Raw genomic sequence first — 12,352 nt, 5'->3', positions numbered from 1 at the left:
GAAAACAGTCAATGAAAAGTCCTGGGTCTCCGGAAGGCGATGCCTTTTAGCACGGCTTCTCAGCCAGAGAAGCCGAGAGCACAGATCTTCCCGAGGGCTCAGAGACGGAGGGGCTCGTAGGGTCCAGGGCCCTCAGAGGTGGTCCAGACCGGCCCCTTGTGTCCCAGGTGGGGAAGCTGAGTCCCGGGGAAGGCAGGAGCAAGCACACAGTGGTGCCTTTGGGCCGTGGCGCCCACACGCAGGCCGGTTCTGTCCTCGCCTGCAGGAGGGACTGCTGACTTGGCTCTCGTTAGCCTCTGGCACGTCATGTCCCACACAGAGTAGGAGGGGCGGCCCCCAGGAGGGGGACAGGCAGGAAATCGGAGTGTGGCATCTGATGGAGCCAGATCGGAGACCAAGAGCTTCCGAGACTGCGTCCTTTAACGAGATCGCGCAGTGGAGATTCAGTTTACTCTTACCAGTGGTTTTCTTTATTACTTTTTCATAATCAGCATATAAACACCTCTGCTTTCCAAAGTCAGGTAGTTTCCTGTATGACTGGACGCTAAGCAATACCAAAGCCATTTGAACGTTGTAGAATTTGGGCTTATTGGTTATTTTCCAAAATAAACCCTCTAGAGTGCCTTTCCTCTGCCAGGAGCTCAGCCACATTGTGAGGGTGAAGCCGAGGACCACCTGTCCCCACTCGCATGGACATGGCCGCGAACGGGGTGGGCGTGCACGCCTGGCAGGCCGTCCCCTCAGCCAGCTCTCCTGACACCCTCAGGACGTGACGGATGTGTTGGGATGCATCTGATTTCCAGAGCATCTGAGATGTTTTGAGTGTGTAAGATTTGCCCCCTTCAGCCGGCACACACCTGTTGGAAGTGTGTGGGGCAGGGCGGGGCATGCACGTGTGCGAGCACGTGTGTGAACGTGCACGTGTGTGTTTACAGCCCCTGGCAGCCCGCATCCCCCAATCCCAGCAAACTGCCCATCCAGTCATCCCTCAGTGGGCCATCTGGTTGGTGGCCCACCAGAAGCCACCATTTTCATCTCCAGACTCTGGGTGATAATGTTGCATTCCTGGGCCGTTTAATTAATTTAAGAGACTATGTTCAGTGAGTTTCAAAAATTACACTTTTTAATTAATGTATTTACTTTTCAATGTTTCATTTCCAACTCATCAAAAGCTTTTGTTTCTTTAAAAAGACTAGCAACGCTCTTTTCAGTGCTGTCGCCCCATTCCTGTTTTGGGGAAGCGAGCATCTAGTGTGAGGATGGCCAGGCAGGGGGAGGCCAGGTGGGGACACCAGGTGGAGGACGAGGGTGACTAGCAGCCACGTAGCTGCATTGTGCGTGCGGTGTTTCATCTCTGCACAGCCCTGCGACTGGCGTTATCACAGACCAGGAAGCTAAGGCCAGGGCTACGAAGTGACCTGTCGGTGGCCACGTCCCACCCAGGTCTGCCTGCACCCTGCACCCACCGCTCTCATTTTACTGCATTTAAGGGACCAACAGTATTTTCTTGAACTACCTTAGTTCTAACCCTACTTGGTTACAATTTAATGGCTTAAAAAAAGAGAATAAGATAGAGAAGAGAGGAAGCAAAAGGAATTGAGTGGGAAATTAGGAGGAGGGGGCGAGGAAGGGGAGGAAGGATCACATCCCGCCGGGAAGAGACGCGGCAGAACAGCAGAAGGCGGGCGCGGGTGCCTCCCACCACCTGCTGGACGTCCAGCCATGACCGGGGTGCTTTTGGTCTCTTTTGAACGGTCCTGAGTGGCTCGCGGTGTTGAACCCAGGACCCTTTGAGGCAGACAGGACTCCAGCCACAGCCACGCCCCTGCCAGCTCCGACGCCCTCGCGGACCTGGTTCCTCCTCTGGAGGGGGGATCCGGCTTTGAGGGGCTCCAGGGGAGGCCCTGGGATGCTCGACACAGGGCAGAACATTCCTCTCAACGGAGGGAGGCTGGCCCGGTTTTCAGACCATTTAAAATGAATTCAAGAGGAAAAAGTAATGCCGCCCCCAGATTTCCCAGGAAGCTGACTGTCCAGCTATGGGGACAGATGTCTTGTTTCACTTGTAAGCAAGCACGTGGGGGCCATCCGAAGGCCATGTGCATGGGAGGAGTGGCCCAGGAGGCAGGGGTGGCGGCCGTCCCCTCCCACACCCGCCTTTGCAGACAGAGGGGGGCTCCCTCCCTCCCTCCCGCCTCCCGGGGCCGCCCACCCAAACCAGACAGCAGAGGCGGCCGTGCAGCGTGTACTCTAAGCTCCGTTTTTGGTCCCTGTTGTAACGTGGGGATTCATCTCGTCTTGTGTGTCTCTCTGGGATTCCTTGGGTGTGGGGCTGAGGCTCATTTTGGCTTTGGGATGGGAGGACAGGGAAGACAGGCTGACTCCATAGCCAGAGAGAAAATCAGAGACCTCCCACTCTCGTTGGGGCACTTCCCCCAAAGACTCACCGAGGGCTGCAGGGAGCAGGACGTCAGCCTCTCCCCAAAGGGCGCTCGCGGCAGACTCACCCCAGGGCTCAGGAGGACCTGCTTGTGGGAGGGAAGACGCTCTCAGTCCGACTTCTCCAGGGGTCCTGGATTGACCTGTCTTTTCCTGGCTCCCTGAAACACATGCTCCAAGTCAGCAGGGAGCCTCTTGTTTCGTCCTAATATTTCAGACCTGTAAGCTGAGTTCCCCATCATGTTGCAGCCTCACATGTTAGCCCGGGCGAGACTCACAGCATGGAGTGGTTGGGAGTGGGTGGTGTTTGCCCATTTTACAGACCAGGAAACCGAGGCTCAGTGCCGTGAAGGAAGCAGCCCGCAAGTAACGCCAAGTGCCAGATCCTTCTCTCTGCCTAGCCGAGCTCCTGCTCCTCAAGAGCGTCCCTGGTGTGTTTTGCAGGCTGGCAGACCTGGGCTCTGGAAAGCCCTTGTTTTAAGTCTGGTTACCTTGTGCCCACCTGGCAAAGCTGCTGACGTTTGCAGAGAACACTTGCTAAATCCCGGTGGGATATCCCCTCTGCCAGAGGTGCGGCCCTGTTCTAAGCCCCGAGGTAGCTGTACGGCGGAGCTCGTCTGGCCCAATGCACTCCCCACGGCTGCGTGCAGTCCTCAGACGCGGCGTGGCCGCTGGGCCCTGTGGCCTGAGCTCCTGGGGTTTCACATCCCAAAACGCCCTTCGGTTAGAGGCTGCTGATTTGCTTTTGCACGTGCAAATTACCCCAAGTGTGGCGGTCCCTTCGGGGGCCTCTGAGGTGTCCAGGGATGCGGCTCGCTCACCTTCACCAGCAGCCCACGCTGGGGGCCCTCCTGGATGTGGCAGCAGCGACGCTCTCAGAATGCCAAGCAGCCGCTGGCCTGACTGTCCCTGGGGCCGTGACTCTCGCGGCTGCTGTGTAGCCAGACACTCGGCTGCGCTGCCTGGCGATGGCCGTTGTCCCGGCGACGGGAGAGCCCATGTCGACAGGCGTGCGTCCACCTCTGCGCTCCCTGCCCCTCTGCCTCTCCATCACCGTAACCCCTCTCGCGGCTGGCCATCAATTTTCCTCCGCCAGGGGAGACAGCAGGGGTTTTATTTTCATATTGTAAACCACTGTCTCTCCTGGGAGGAGGAGGAGCAGTAGCAGTCGGGAGGAAAGAAATGTCAGTATGTCTAGAGCAGTCTTCAATTGTGGCCTTATCTTGTCAAGGTCCGGTAGCCCAATCCCCAATTTCCAAGCTCTCAGGCCTAATGTCAGTCTTGTCCTTGGTGGTGCACAAGGCAGGGGGCTCCAAAACGCTAGAAGGTCCCAGCCCTCCGCAGGCGGCAGGTAAGGAGTCCACCCCAGCACGTCCTTACTGCAGCCTCGGTCCGCGGCAGGTGGCGAAGGACTGGGGCTTTCCTTTCCGTTGCTCCGTGCATGGGGCCGGTGAGTCAGCCCGGGTGCACGGGCTGGGTCTCTACATGCCGGACTGGATGCTGAGAACTGTCTGCATGCCCTCGTGTGATTAACTTTCTCCTGCTTGGTTGAGGTAACGTCAGCCCAGCTGGGTGACTCCCCTCCCCCAAAACAGGCCAGTGGAGAACACAGACACCTCTTCACTCAGCTCCAGATAGGCCGCTGCACAGAGGATGGTGTTGCTCGGTTCCACTGAGCTCATCTCTGGTTGTGCATTGCACCCTCTTCACTGCTCTTCGTGGAATTCTTCCAGCGGCATGACTTGCTCCCCGTTTTGTGTTTTGTGGGAAGTGAGTTGGGGCAGACAGAGGAAGGACTTTGAAGTCAGATTGCCAGGGTTCAAATGTCCGCCCCTGCCACCCGTGGATCCTTGATCTTGAGAAAGACACGTGGTCTCTCTGATCTGAGAAATGGGTTGTTGTGTGGGGATAAGCAGCGATGTCCATGCAGCGCCCAGCTGAGACTGACCCAGCAGGGGCTGGATGACTGGGAACTTCTGTTACTTTAAACTTGACACGTACAAAGTGGGTTCTGCAGAATGCCAGGTGGGCGCATCCAAGAACAGGACACGATTTCCCCAGGTCGGGGCTTGGCTGTCATTGTAATTAGACATCGCTGCACACACCTGCTCTGATCTAAGCCCACCCTGTGCAGGCACCCAGCCCTCCGCAGGCAGCGCTCCTGCCAGAACCTTCTCCAGCTGGCCCTGTCCCTCAGCCCTTAAAAGGACGAGGGCTGGCCACTGTTTCTTTGATGAGTTTCCATTTCTGAGCATGACTGTGCCGTGGGAACTGTGACGCGGACACCCGGAATCAGTGGCGCGCTGTCTTGACCAATTAATTCTTCCCTTCCAGCTGCGAGGCGGTCAGATGGGGAGGATGGAGGTTTTGACCCGGATAACAGGAAGGTAATGCAGGAGCTGAAGGGGTGGGAACGGCCTCGTTCAGAAGCCTCAGGCTCCCCCTCCTCGGTTCTGTTCCTTGAGGGTCCCATGAAGCCACACAGAACAGGGACCAAATTTAAGAAGAGGTCCCGGCAGCCTCCTTCCTACGCTTATGATTAGCACATCTGCTACGACGTCCCTGTTATGTGCCGGGTTAACGTGGTCGTGGTTTTGTAAATGAGGAGATGTCTTGAAAGACAGGAAAGCAGATCACAGTGCGGGAATTAGGATTCGGCCCACGGGCCGAGCTTGCCCGCCCTGGCTCAGGGACTAAGGCCCCCTTTGCTTGTCTTTAAGGAAGGTGGGTGGGTGTGAGGATAGCCCAAGGCTGGCTCTCTCCACGTGAAACCATCTGGGCCCCTGACCACCCAGTGCCTCAGTTTCCTCATCTGTGAAATGGGGCAGTGCCCTTGCAGGGGACCTGGAAATTCACGTGACTTTTTTTCCTTCTCTCAGCAGAAGACCAGCTGGCTGATTCTCAAGGGAGACGCAGACACTCGGACTAACTCTCCAGACCCGGACAGCCAGTCTCTGTCCCACAGCAGCGGGACCGATAGAGGCCCTCTCCAAATGACGCAAGGGGACAACTTTTACTCACGTGAGTGGTTCTTTTGAGCACGGAGCTGTCAGTGTGGCACCAAAGGGCTTGACAGAAAAGGGGCCCGCCACTTCAAACCAGTCCCTCCAGACCTAAGCCTGGTTCGTTAAAAATTCTGAGAGCAAACTGGAGGACAGAAGGGCAGACTGGTGGGGAGCGGACGCTTAGCCGTGTGCTGGCCCCCCTCAGACGGACATCCCTTAGACTGCGCCAGTGGGTCTCCCAGAGCTTTCCAGAATTGGCAAGAGGGTAGGAGACCAAATCAGGCTCCTGGGCTCTTTCGGGAAAAAGGCTTCCGGGCTGCCAGGCTGGACGCTGAGGGCCCATTTCCCTCCAGAGCGGACAGGAGCATGGTCCAGGCGGGCGAGTCCAGACTCGGAGTCGAGAACAGCACTGTCCCGTCTCTTACGCTCATCTTGCACATGGGACGGGGAGCCGGGACCTTGTCTCCTCGGGGGGTCATGGGTCTGAGCAGGCGTGCTCACCAGACATAGTGTGAGACTCCTGGTAACGGTCTTCACGTCCAGAGGCCGTCCCTCGCCCAGCGAGAATGACAGCTAGCTGGGTCTAACGCATGGAATCGTTTGCGGCCGTGGCCTTGGGGTCCAGGCGGGCCATGTGGGCAAAGGGGAAGCTTAGCTTGGAAGCCGAGGCCGGGAGCGGATGGGCATGGGAGAAAGCAGAGGAAAGGCACTGGCTGTGCCATGAGGCAGACCCGAGTTCAAACCCTAGCCCACCAGTGACTAGCCACCTGACCACTGTCAGGGCCTCGGTCCCACCTGTGCTCCTGGCGGGTGGTTAGAGACCCGAGGGAGGCACCACGTGTGCAGCCGGCTCTGTGCCTGCCCCGTAGTAGGTGCTCAGCAAACCCTCTGTCTTCCATCGCCATCACCATCCTCATGCTGTGAACTGTCTCACCAGTGAGGGTGCAGGGCTTCTGGCGAGGGGCGCAGTGAGGAAGCTGGGAGATTACCACTCGCTAAAGAAGAAGTCTGAACAAAGGAAGGATGTGTTGTCTTTCGCACGAGCTTCGTGAGCAGACGCCCACGCGCCCCTGCGCCCCAGCCCGCCTGGGCTGCATCTCTCTAGGTGGGACCGCAGAGCCAGCTCCCAGGGCTGACGTCACCATGGGAAGGTCACGCCAGGGAGTACCCCAGAGGGACTCGTCCAGGTGGCCCTCTAGTTCTCCTGGGGCTGGTCTGGAAGGGCCGTGGCAGGCTGCCCGTCCCTCCAGCGGCAGGGCTGGTCACGGGAGAACCGATGGGCAGACCCCAACCCGGCAGGGGCAGCAGGTCCTCCCGCTCAGCTGTGCCTGGTCATGCAGGACTTGCACGTGGGCCCTGGCCACTGGCCTTGGCCATGGGCCCCTCTGCTTTGTGCTCCATTTTAACTCACGGCAATTGTGTTTGCAAAGCGCAGCGCTCCTGCTGCACCAGCACCCCCGGCACCCCCCACATCTGGAGGGCACCAAGGCATCAGCCCCGAGGGAGTGAGGGTGCTCAGGAAAGGACTCTGGGGGTCTGTGGTGGTCTGACGCTAGAGCTTCAGTCCTTCCCTTGCCGGTGCTGGGCGGGCCTGCATCTGCAAGGCTGATGGCCACCACCTCCCCTAGTCTGTCCTCGGGGGGCAGCTGCTGCCACCCCCCACTCCGGGGAGTCCCATGTACCTTCACAGCCGGCCCGTGGCTGGGGCCAAGGGAGGTGGGGACACCACGTGGGGAGAAGCCTGGGCAGGAGATGGGCCGCCCCATGGGGACCTCCCTGTGCCACTGACCTGCTGTGTGACTGTTGCTTCCTCCTCCGCAGCTGCAGGGCGAGGTGCCCTGCAGTCGTCCTAGGCATCCCCCAGGCTGTGGCCCTGCCAGGCCTGAGGCTGCACAGCTGTTTGCTTGGCTGGTCACATGCCTGCCAGGTCTGTATGTCAGCTCCATTCCTTGCCATTGCGTCCCCGTCACAGGCTGCACGTGTGACCGCAGGTGGGAACGGGCTCTTCCCGTCCCCGTGCACCCGGGGCTGCAGGATTCCAGGTGCCCGTGCTGGGAATCATGCTCTACCTGGGGCGGTTCCTCCGTGGTACAAACAGCCTGTGTGTGCTGTGTTCTCCTCCTTCACGGATGCGAGCTCAGGATGACGTGATCATAGATCTGTCACCCCTTCCCTGCCATTGCTGTTTTGTCAGCTCCTCCGGGTGGGAAGCCCCATCTAACCATCACAATGATCCCTTTCTTTCTATCTGATGATGTGGCCTGGTTTCCCGATGTGCATGGAAGTAGCAGCGAGGACCCAAGCTACTGGCCGTGCATAGATCAGGCAAGCCTTGCTGTCTGCCAGCTTCTTAAGGGTTATCCATAAACTGAGGTTATCCACCCTCTTTTCTGGGGTTCCTTCGGATCTCACCAAGTAGCCCCCAATCCATCAACACCAGTTTCATTTGCCGACAACCGGTGTCAAACAGAGCATTTGCACGCAGCAAGGCACACCTGTGTCCCTGGGACATCCATCTGTAGCGCGCCCAGGAAGGTAGGATTGTGACACTCTACACAGTGGGTGCTCAGTAAATGTTTGTTGAATTGAGATGCGTTAAATTCAACGGGTATTTATTGAGCCCTCACTCTGTGCCAGACGCTGTGCGGGGCGCCAAGGGGGGTACCGAGAAGACAAGAGCAGCGCCTGCCCTGGAGAAGCGCGCAGGGAGCTGGGAGAGGCAGAGACGCCGCTGGGGGCAAGCCCGCACAGCCCGCTGCCGCCGCCAGGGTCCTCCGTGGGCTCCCCAGGGCCAGGCCCACCCTCATCCCACTCATGACCCCATCAGCACATCTCACCTAAATTCATCATTCAGTCATTCATCCGTCCTTTCACCAAACATGCATTGAGCACCTACTATGTGCTGGACACAGGGCTAGGCAGCAGAGAGGAGGTGGTGAATTCGTCCCGGTCCCCGGGCCCCAGCAGGAAAGCAGACAATGGAGCAGCTATGGCCAAGCAGTGTGACATGCCTCTCCACCATGGCAGTGGTTCTCAGCCAGCACTGCCAACCCCTCTAAAGGAGGTCTCACTGAAATACATGTTTTATCATAGACTCTGTTGTCTACCTGGGGCAGTGATGAACCTGATTTCTGCACAGGAAAGGGATGGTACTGATTTTCTGTTGGAAGAAGAGTCTTGAGCCTTATAGGGTGAGATTCACGGCCCCTAGAAGAACACAAGGTCACGTGGGCCCCCCTCCCCTGGCCCAGACCCCGCAGACGGGCCTGCTGCTGCTCTGGTCCCACCTCCCTAACCCTTCAAGTCTGTCCTCCCTCTTGAGGTCCCCAAGATCCCCTTCTAGGGAGTCAGAGGCAGCTCAGCGGAAGACACAGCCCCAGGCCGGCTGGAGAGCCTTCCCCGAGGACACGGTGGTCCCCAGAGAGGACCCTACACTTCCGCAGGGAAAAAGGCCCTGCTGAAGTCCGAGCACGTGAGAGGATTCAGGGTGGGCCTGAAGACTGGGGTGGGGACAGCTGTGCGTTAGAGACGAAGGCAGCACAGACGGGTGGTCCAGTGTGGGCCACTGCCCCACCCTGCCTGTGGCTTTGCCACTGTGTGTCACCTGCCGTGTGCCCGTCCCCGTGGAGGCCCATGCTTGATGGGACGACCTTGTCTTCGTGGGCCGCCCACCCTGCCCGGGCCCGAGATGGCCTCCTGGGTGCCTCGCAGGGCACATCGGCGTGATGGTTGGGAGACGGCGCTTCCATCCACTTTTCTTCCCCTGCTCGCGGGAAGAAAGTGGGCTGGGGTCTTGGATGGAAATGGCTTTCCCCATTCCCCGTGAGTCCTCTGGAGCTCCCAGGCGAGAAAAAATCATTCTCATGTGTCTTCGTCCATGGCTGAAAGAAAGAGGGACCTGATTTGCTATTTGCCAATCCCACGAGAATTTTGGGAGGGGGACACATGCTCAGGTGGAGGACCCCAGGGGTAGGGTCGCACTGACAGGTCGTGCTTTCCTAGGCCAGGGCACTATGTGCAAGCACCACTGCACAGGACTGACAGGACATCAGTCCACACCCTCGTTTTAGGACAGGCAGAGAGGGCCAGAGACAGGGCGTGACCCACCCCGCCTCAACTGACGTTTCAAGAGGGCCCCACACCCTGACACTGGGTAGGCCCGGGGGCAGGGCAGAGGCCAGTCAGACAGCATCCTGCCCCAGGAGCTGACAGTCCAGAGGGAGTGGGGACAGGGACAGAAACAAAGTCAAAAAGTAAGGAGGCTGCAGGCTTGAATGCGGCAGGTGTTTGGTGGGGCGGGGGCCTCCTCACAAAGGCGGAAGCCGGCCTGCGGGGCCGTGGGCTGGGTGGGGGCCGGGCCGTGCAGGGTCACAGAGGGCTTTGTTGGCCTTGGGAGGACTCAGCCTGGCCTCCAAGTGGAGGACGGACCTAAGTGTCCTCAGCGGAGCCCTGGCATTGTGTGTCTCCTGGAGGGGTGGGTCCTCTGGGGGTCTCCTGGGGTGGGTGTCCTGGGGAGGGGTCCTCTGGGGGTCTCCTGGGGTGGGTGTCCTAGGGGAGGGGTCCTCTGGGGGTCTCCTGGGGTGGGTGTCCTAGGAGAGGGGTTCTCTGGGGGTCTCCTGGGGTGGGTGTCCTAGGGGAGGGGTCCTCTGGGGGTCTCCTGGGGTGGGTGTCCTAGGAGAGGGGTCCTCTGGGGGTCTCCTGGGGTGGGTGTCCTAGGGGAGGGGTCCTCTGGGGGTCTCCTGGGGTGGGTGTCCTAGGGGAGGGGTCCTCTGGGAGTGTCCGGGGGGGTGTCCTAGGGGAGGAGTTCTAAGCAGCACAAACAGCACAGACAAAGGTTCGAGTCAAGAAGCAAGGTGGCAGTGTGGGAACCAGGAACCCAGAGGGGCAGCGAGAGATGGTCGCAGAAGCCCGCTGGCCTGTGTGCAATGCTAGGACATCCCTTTTCTGTCTGCTGGGGACCGGTCAGCACCACAGGGCTGTGAGCAGATGAGGTGACCCATTTTACACATTTAAACACGGATGGGCAGCTTAGCAGAGGACGGGCTGGAGTCTGCCGGGCCAGGGTCACAGGGACTGTGGTGTCCAGATGAGCAGTGGGGAGCCCCCGAACCATCTGAACAGCAGGACCGTGTGTGAGCAGTTAAGGAGGATGGGTGGGGATGCTGTTCCAGTTCAGATGGGCGGAGGCACCTTTATTCAGAGCAAGGGAAGGAGCGGCTGGGTGAGGAGCCCGAGACACCAGGCAGAGCTGCCCAGAGGTGGACGGATGGACACGCTGGGCCCGGAGGCAGAGTCCCAGGCGTCCTCGGCTCCCAGGTGGGCCTGAGGTCCTGGGGGTAGGTGTCCTGAGAGCCAGGCCCTCCCTCAGGTGTGTGCCTGGGCCGCGGTACTTTCTCAAAAGAGTCTAACACCCAAAGTGTGGTGGGAAGGAGTGAGAGAGTGTGGGCGGTGGGGGGAGCCACAGTGTGGGAGCCCCAGGGGAGCCACCAGGGACGGGGAATGTCGGGGTGGGGTAGGCAGGGGAGTCGGGAGGGGAGGCCTGAGGGAACCGGAGGGCTTGGCTCGGGCCACCCAGCGTCCAACAGATGGTAGGAGGTCAGCTGGTGCGGAGACTCCTGGGGAGGGAACGGTCGGTGGGTCTGTCTGTAAAGACCTGGCCTCCAGCTGGACGGGCAGAGTGCCCTCTGCCCCTGGCTTGTGTTTGGTGCCAGCAGGAGCGGTGGGGGCTCCAGACGTCAGGGAGGGGCCTTGGCCCAGGAGAAGTCGCTGTTGGCCCCTTAGTGGTAGAGACCCCCCCGGCTGCAAGAGGGGCGCCCCGGGGTGGAGCTGCGGCCCTTCCCTGGGGGCTTACTGGGACTCTGCTTCTAGCAAAGCCCCTGCAGCCCCTGTGCTGGGCAGGTTTGCCCCCCAGCCCGGGGACTGGACAGCGTATGGCCTCTGGCTGGTGGCAGAGGCACGGGCTGTGAGCGAGACCCTCTGGTGTCCATGGGAAGGAGCCCGTGGCGCAGGCCGCACCTCTCAGGGCCTCCTCTGCCCCCTCCAGCCCTGCACTGGGTCTTGAGGCTCCCCCCACCCATCTCGAAGCTCCGTCTCCCCTCCCCCGACCCCGGCCGGGAGCGCCTCGCCTATAGCACTTTACGTCCTTTCTCCCGTCGACCGTTAGCCACTGGGGAGCAGCGTCCGGGGGGCGCCCCCATACCCCCCCTGTGCGTGCAGCAGCCCCCCAGAGAGTGCCCGCGGGGTGCTGGGTGCCCCGGTCTTCCCTGAGCAGAGCCTCCCTTCGTGGGGCCCAGCGCGGCGGTGGGGTGGGGGAGACCAGGGTGGCTGTGGCAGACGTGAGGCGGTGACAGTGTGCATGAGACCACGTGGAGGGTCAGCAGAGAGGGCCAGGCCCAGGTGCTGGTCCGCCCGGGATGGGATCCTAGCCTCTCGCTTGCTGTGTGACCTTGGTACAAGAGCAAGCTTCTCTGAGTTTGGAATCAACGTCTCTGAGAGCAGGGATGAACCAGCCCTCCTGGCAGGAAGCATCTGGGCTTTGGGGCTCAAATGTAGGCCTGGCGTCCTGTGGCTTGAGACCTGGGGGGGCGGCGCTCACAGCAGAGCAGGTCAAGCCCACAAGCCTAGCCGTGGGGGAGCCTTCAGTGGGCCCCTCTCACTTGCTTCTGAAGCGTGAAGCTCGGACAGCCCAGGGGGCCTCCTGTTCATGGTTCCTTGGGGCTGAAGGAACCCCTCCTTCCTCAGACGGGAATACTGAGGCCCAGAGAAGGAGCCCAGGCCTACACAGGGCCAGGCAGCTGCAAAGCTACGTGTCCACGCACCAGTGAGCTGAAAGCCGTTCACGGCGCTGGTGAAACTGCCACGGAGCTGCCCGGGGAGAGCGCCCTGGATGTCTGCAGAGCCTCCTGGGC

General features: G+C 60.2%; 1 protein-coding gene across 7 annotated transcripts in view; it reads left to right on the top strand.

The window, feature by feature from the left end:
* The window catches only part of ABLIM2 (actin binding LIM protein family member 2), a 140,499-nt gene that overhangs the window by 103,747 nt on the left and 24,400 nt on the right, over positions 1-12,352 (top strand). For 4 of the 7 annotated variants that reach the window (XR_012062909.1, XM_072946759.1, XM_072946742.1 and 1 more), the window contains 2 exons: positions 4,774-4,826; positions 5,319-5,460. Coding sequence is in view for 6 of the 7 variants with exons in the window: in XM_072946759.1 (XP_072802860.1) it covers positions 4,774-4,826; positions 5,319-5,460 (195 nt within the window). In the remaining variant the exon portion in view is untranslated. Of the gene's footprint in view, positions 1-4,773; positions 4,827-5,318; positions 5,461-8,081; positions 8,723-12,352 lie in introns of those variants that run through there. The other 3 variants (XM_072946751.1, XM_072946731.1, XM_072946757.1) reach the window with 2 other exon arrangements.

This window comes from Vicugna pacos, chromosome 2 (genome assembly GCF_048564905.1).
Source record: "Vicugna pacos chromosome 2, VicPac4, whole genome shotgun sequence".
Classification (NCBI taxonomy): Eukaryota; Metazoa; Chordata; class Mammalia; order Artiodactyla; family Camelidae; genus Vicugna; species Vicugna pacos.
The sequence above is the reverse complement of the archived record's forward strand: the minus strand, read 5'-3'. Positions and strand labels throughout refer to the sequence as shown.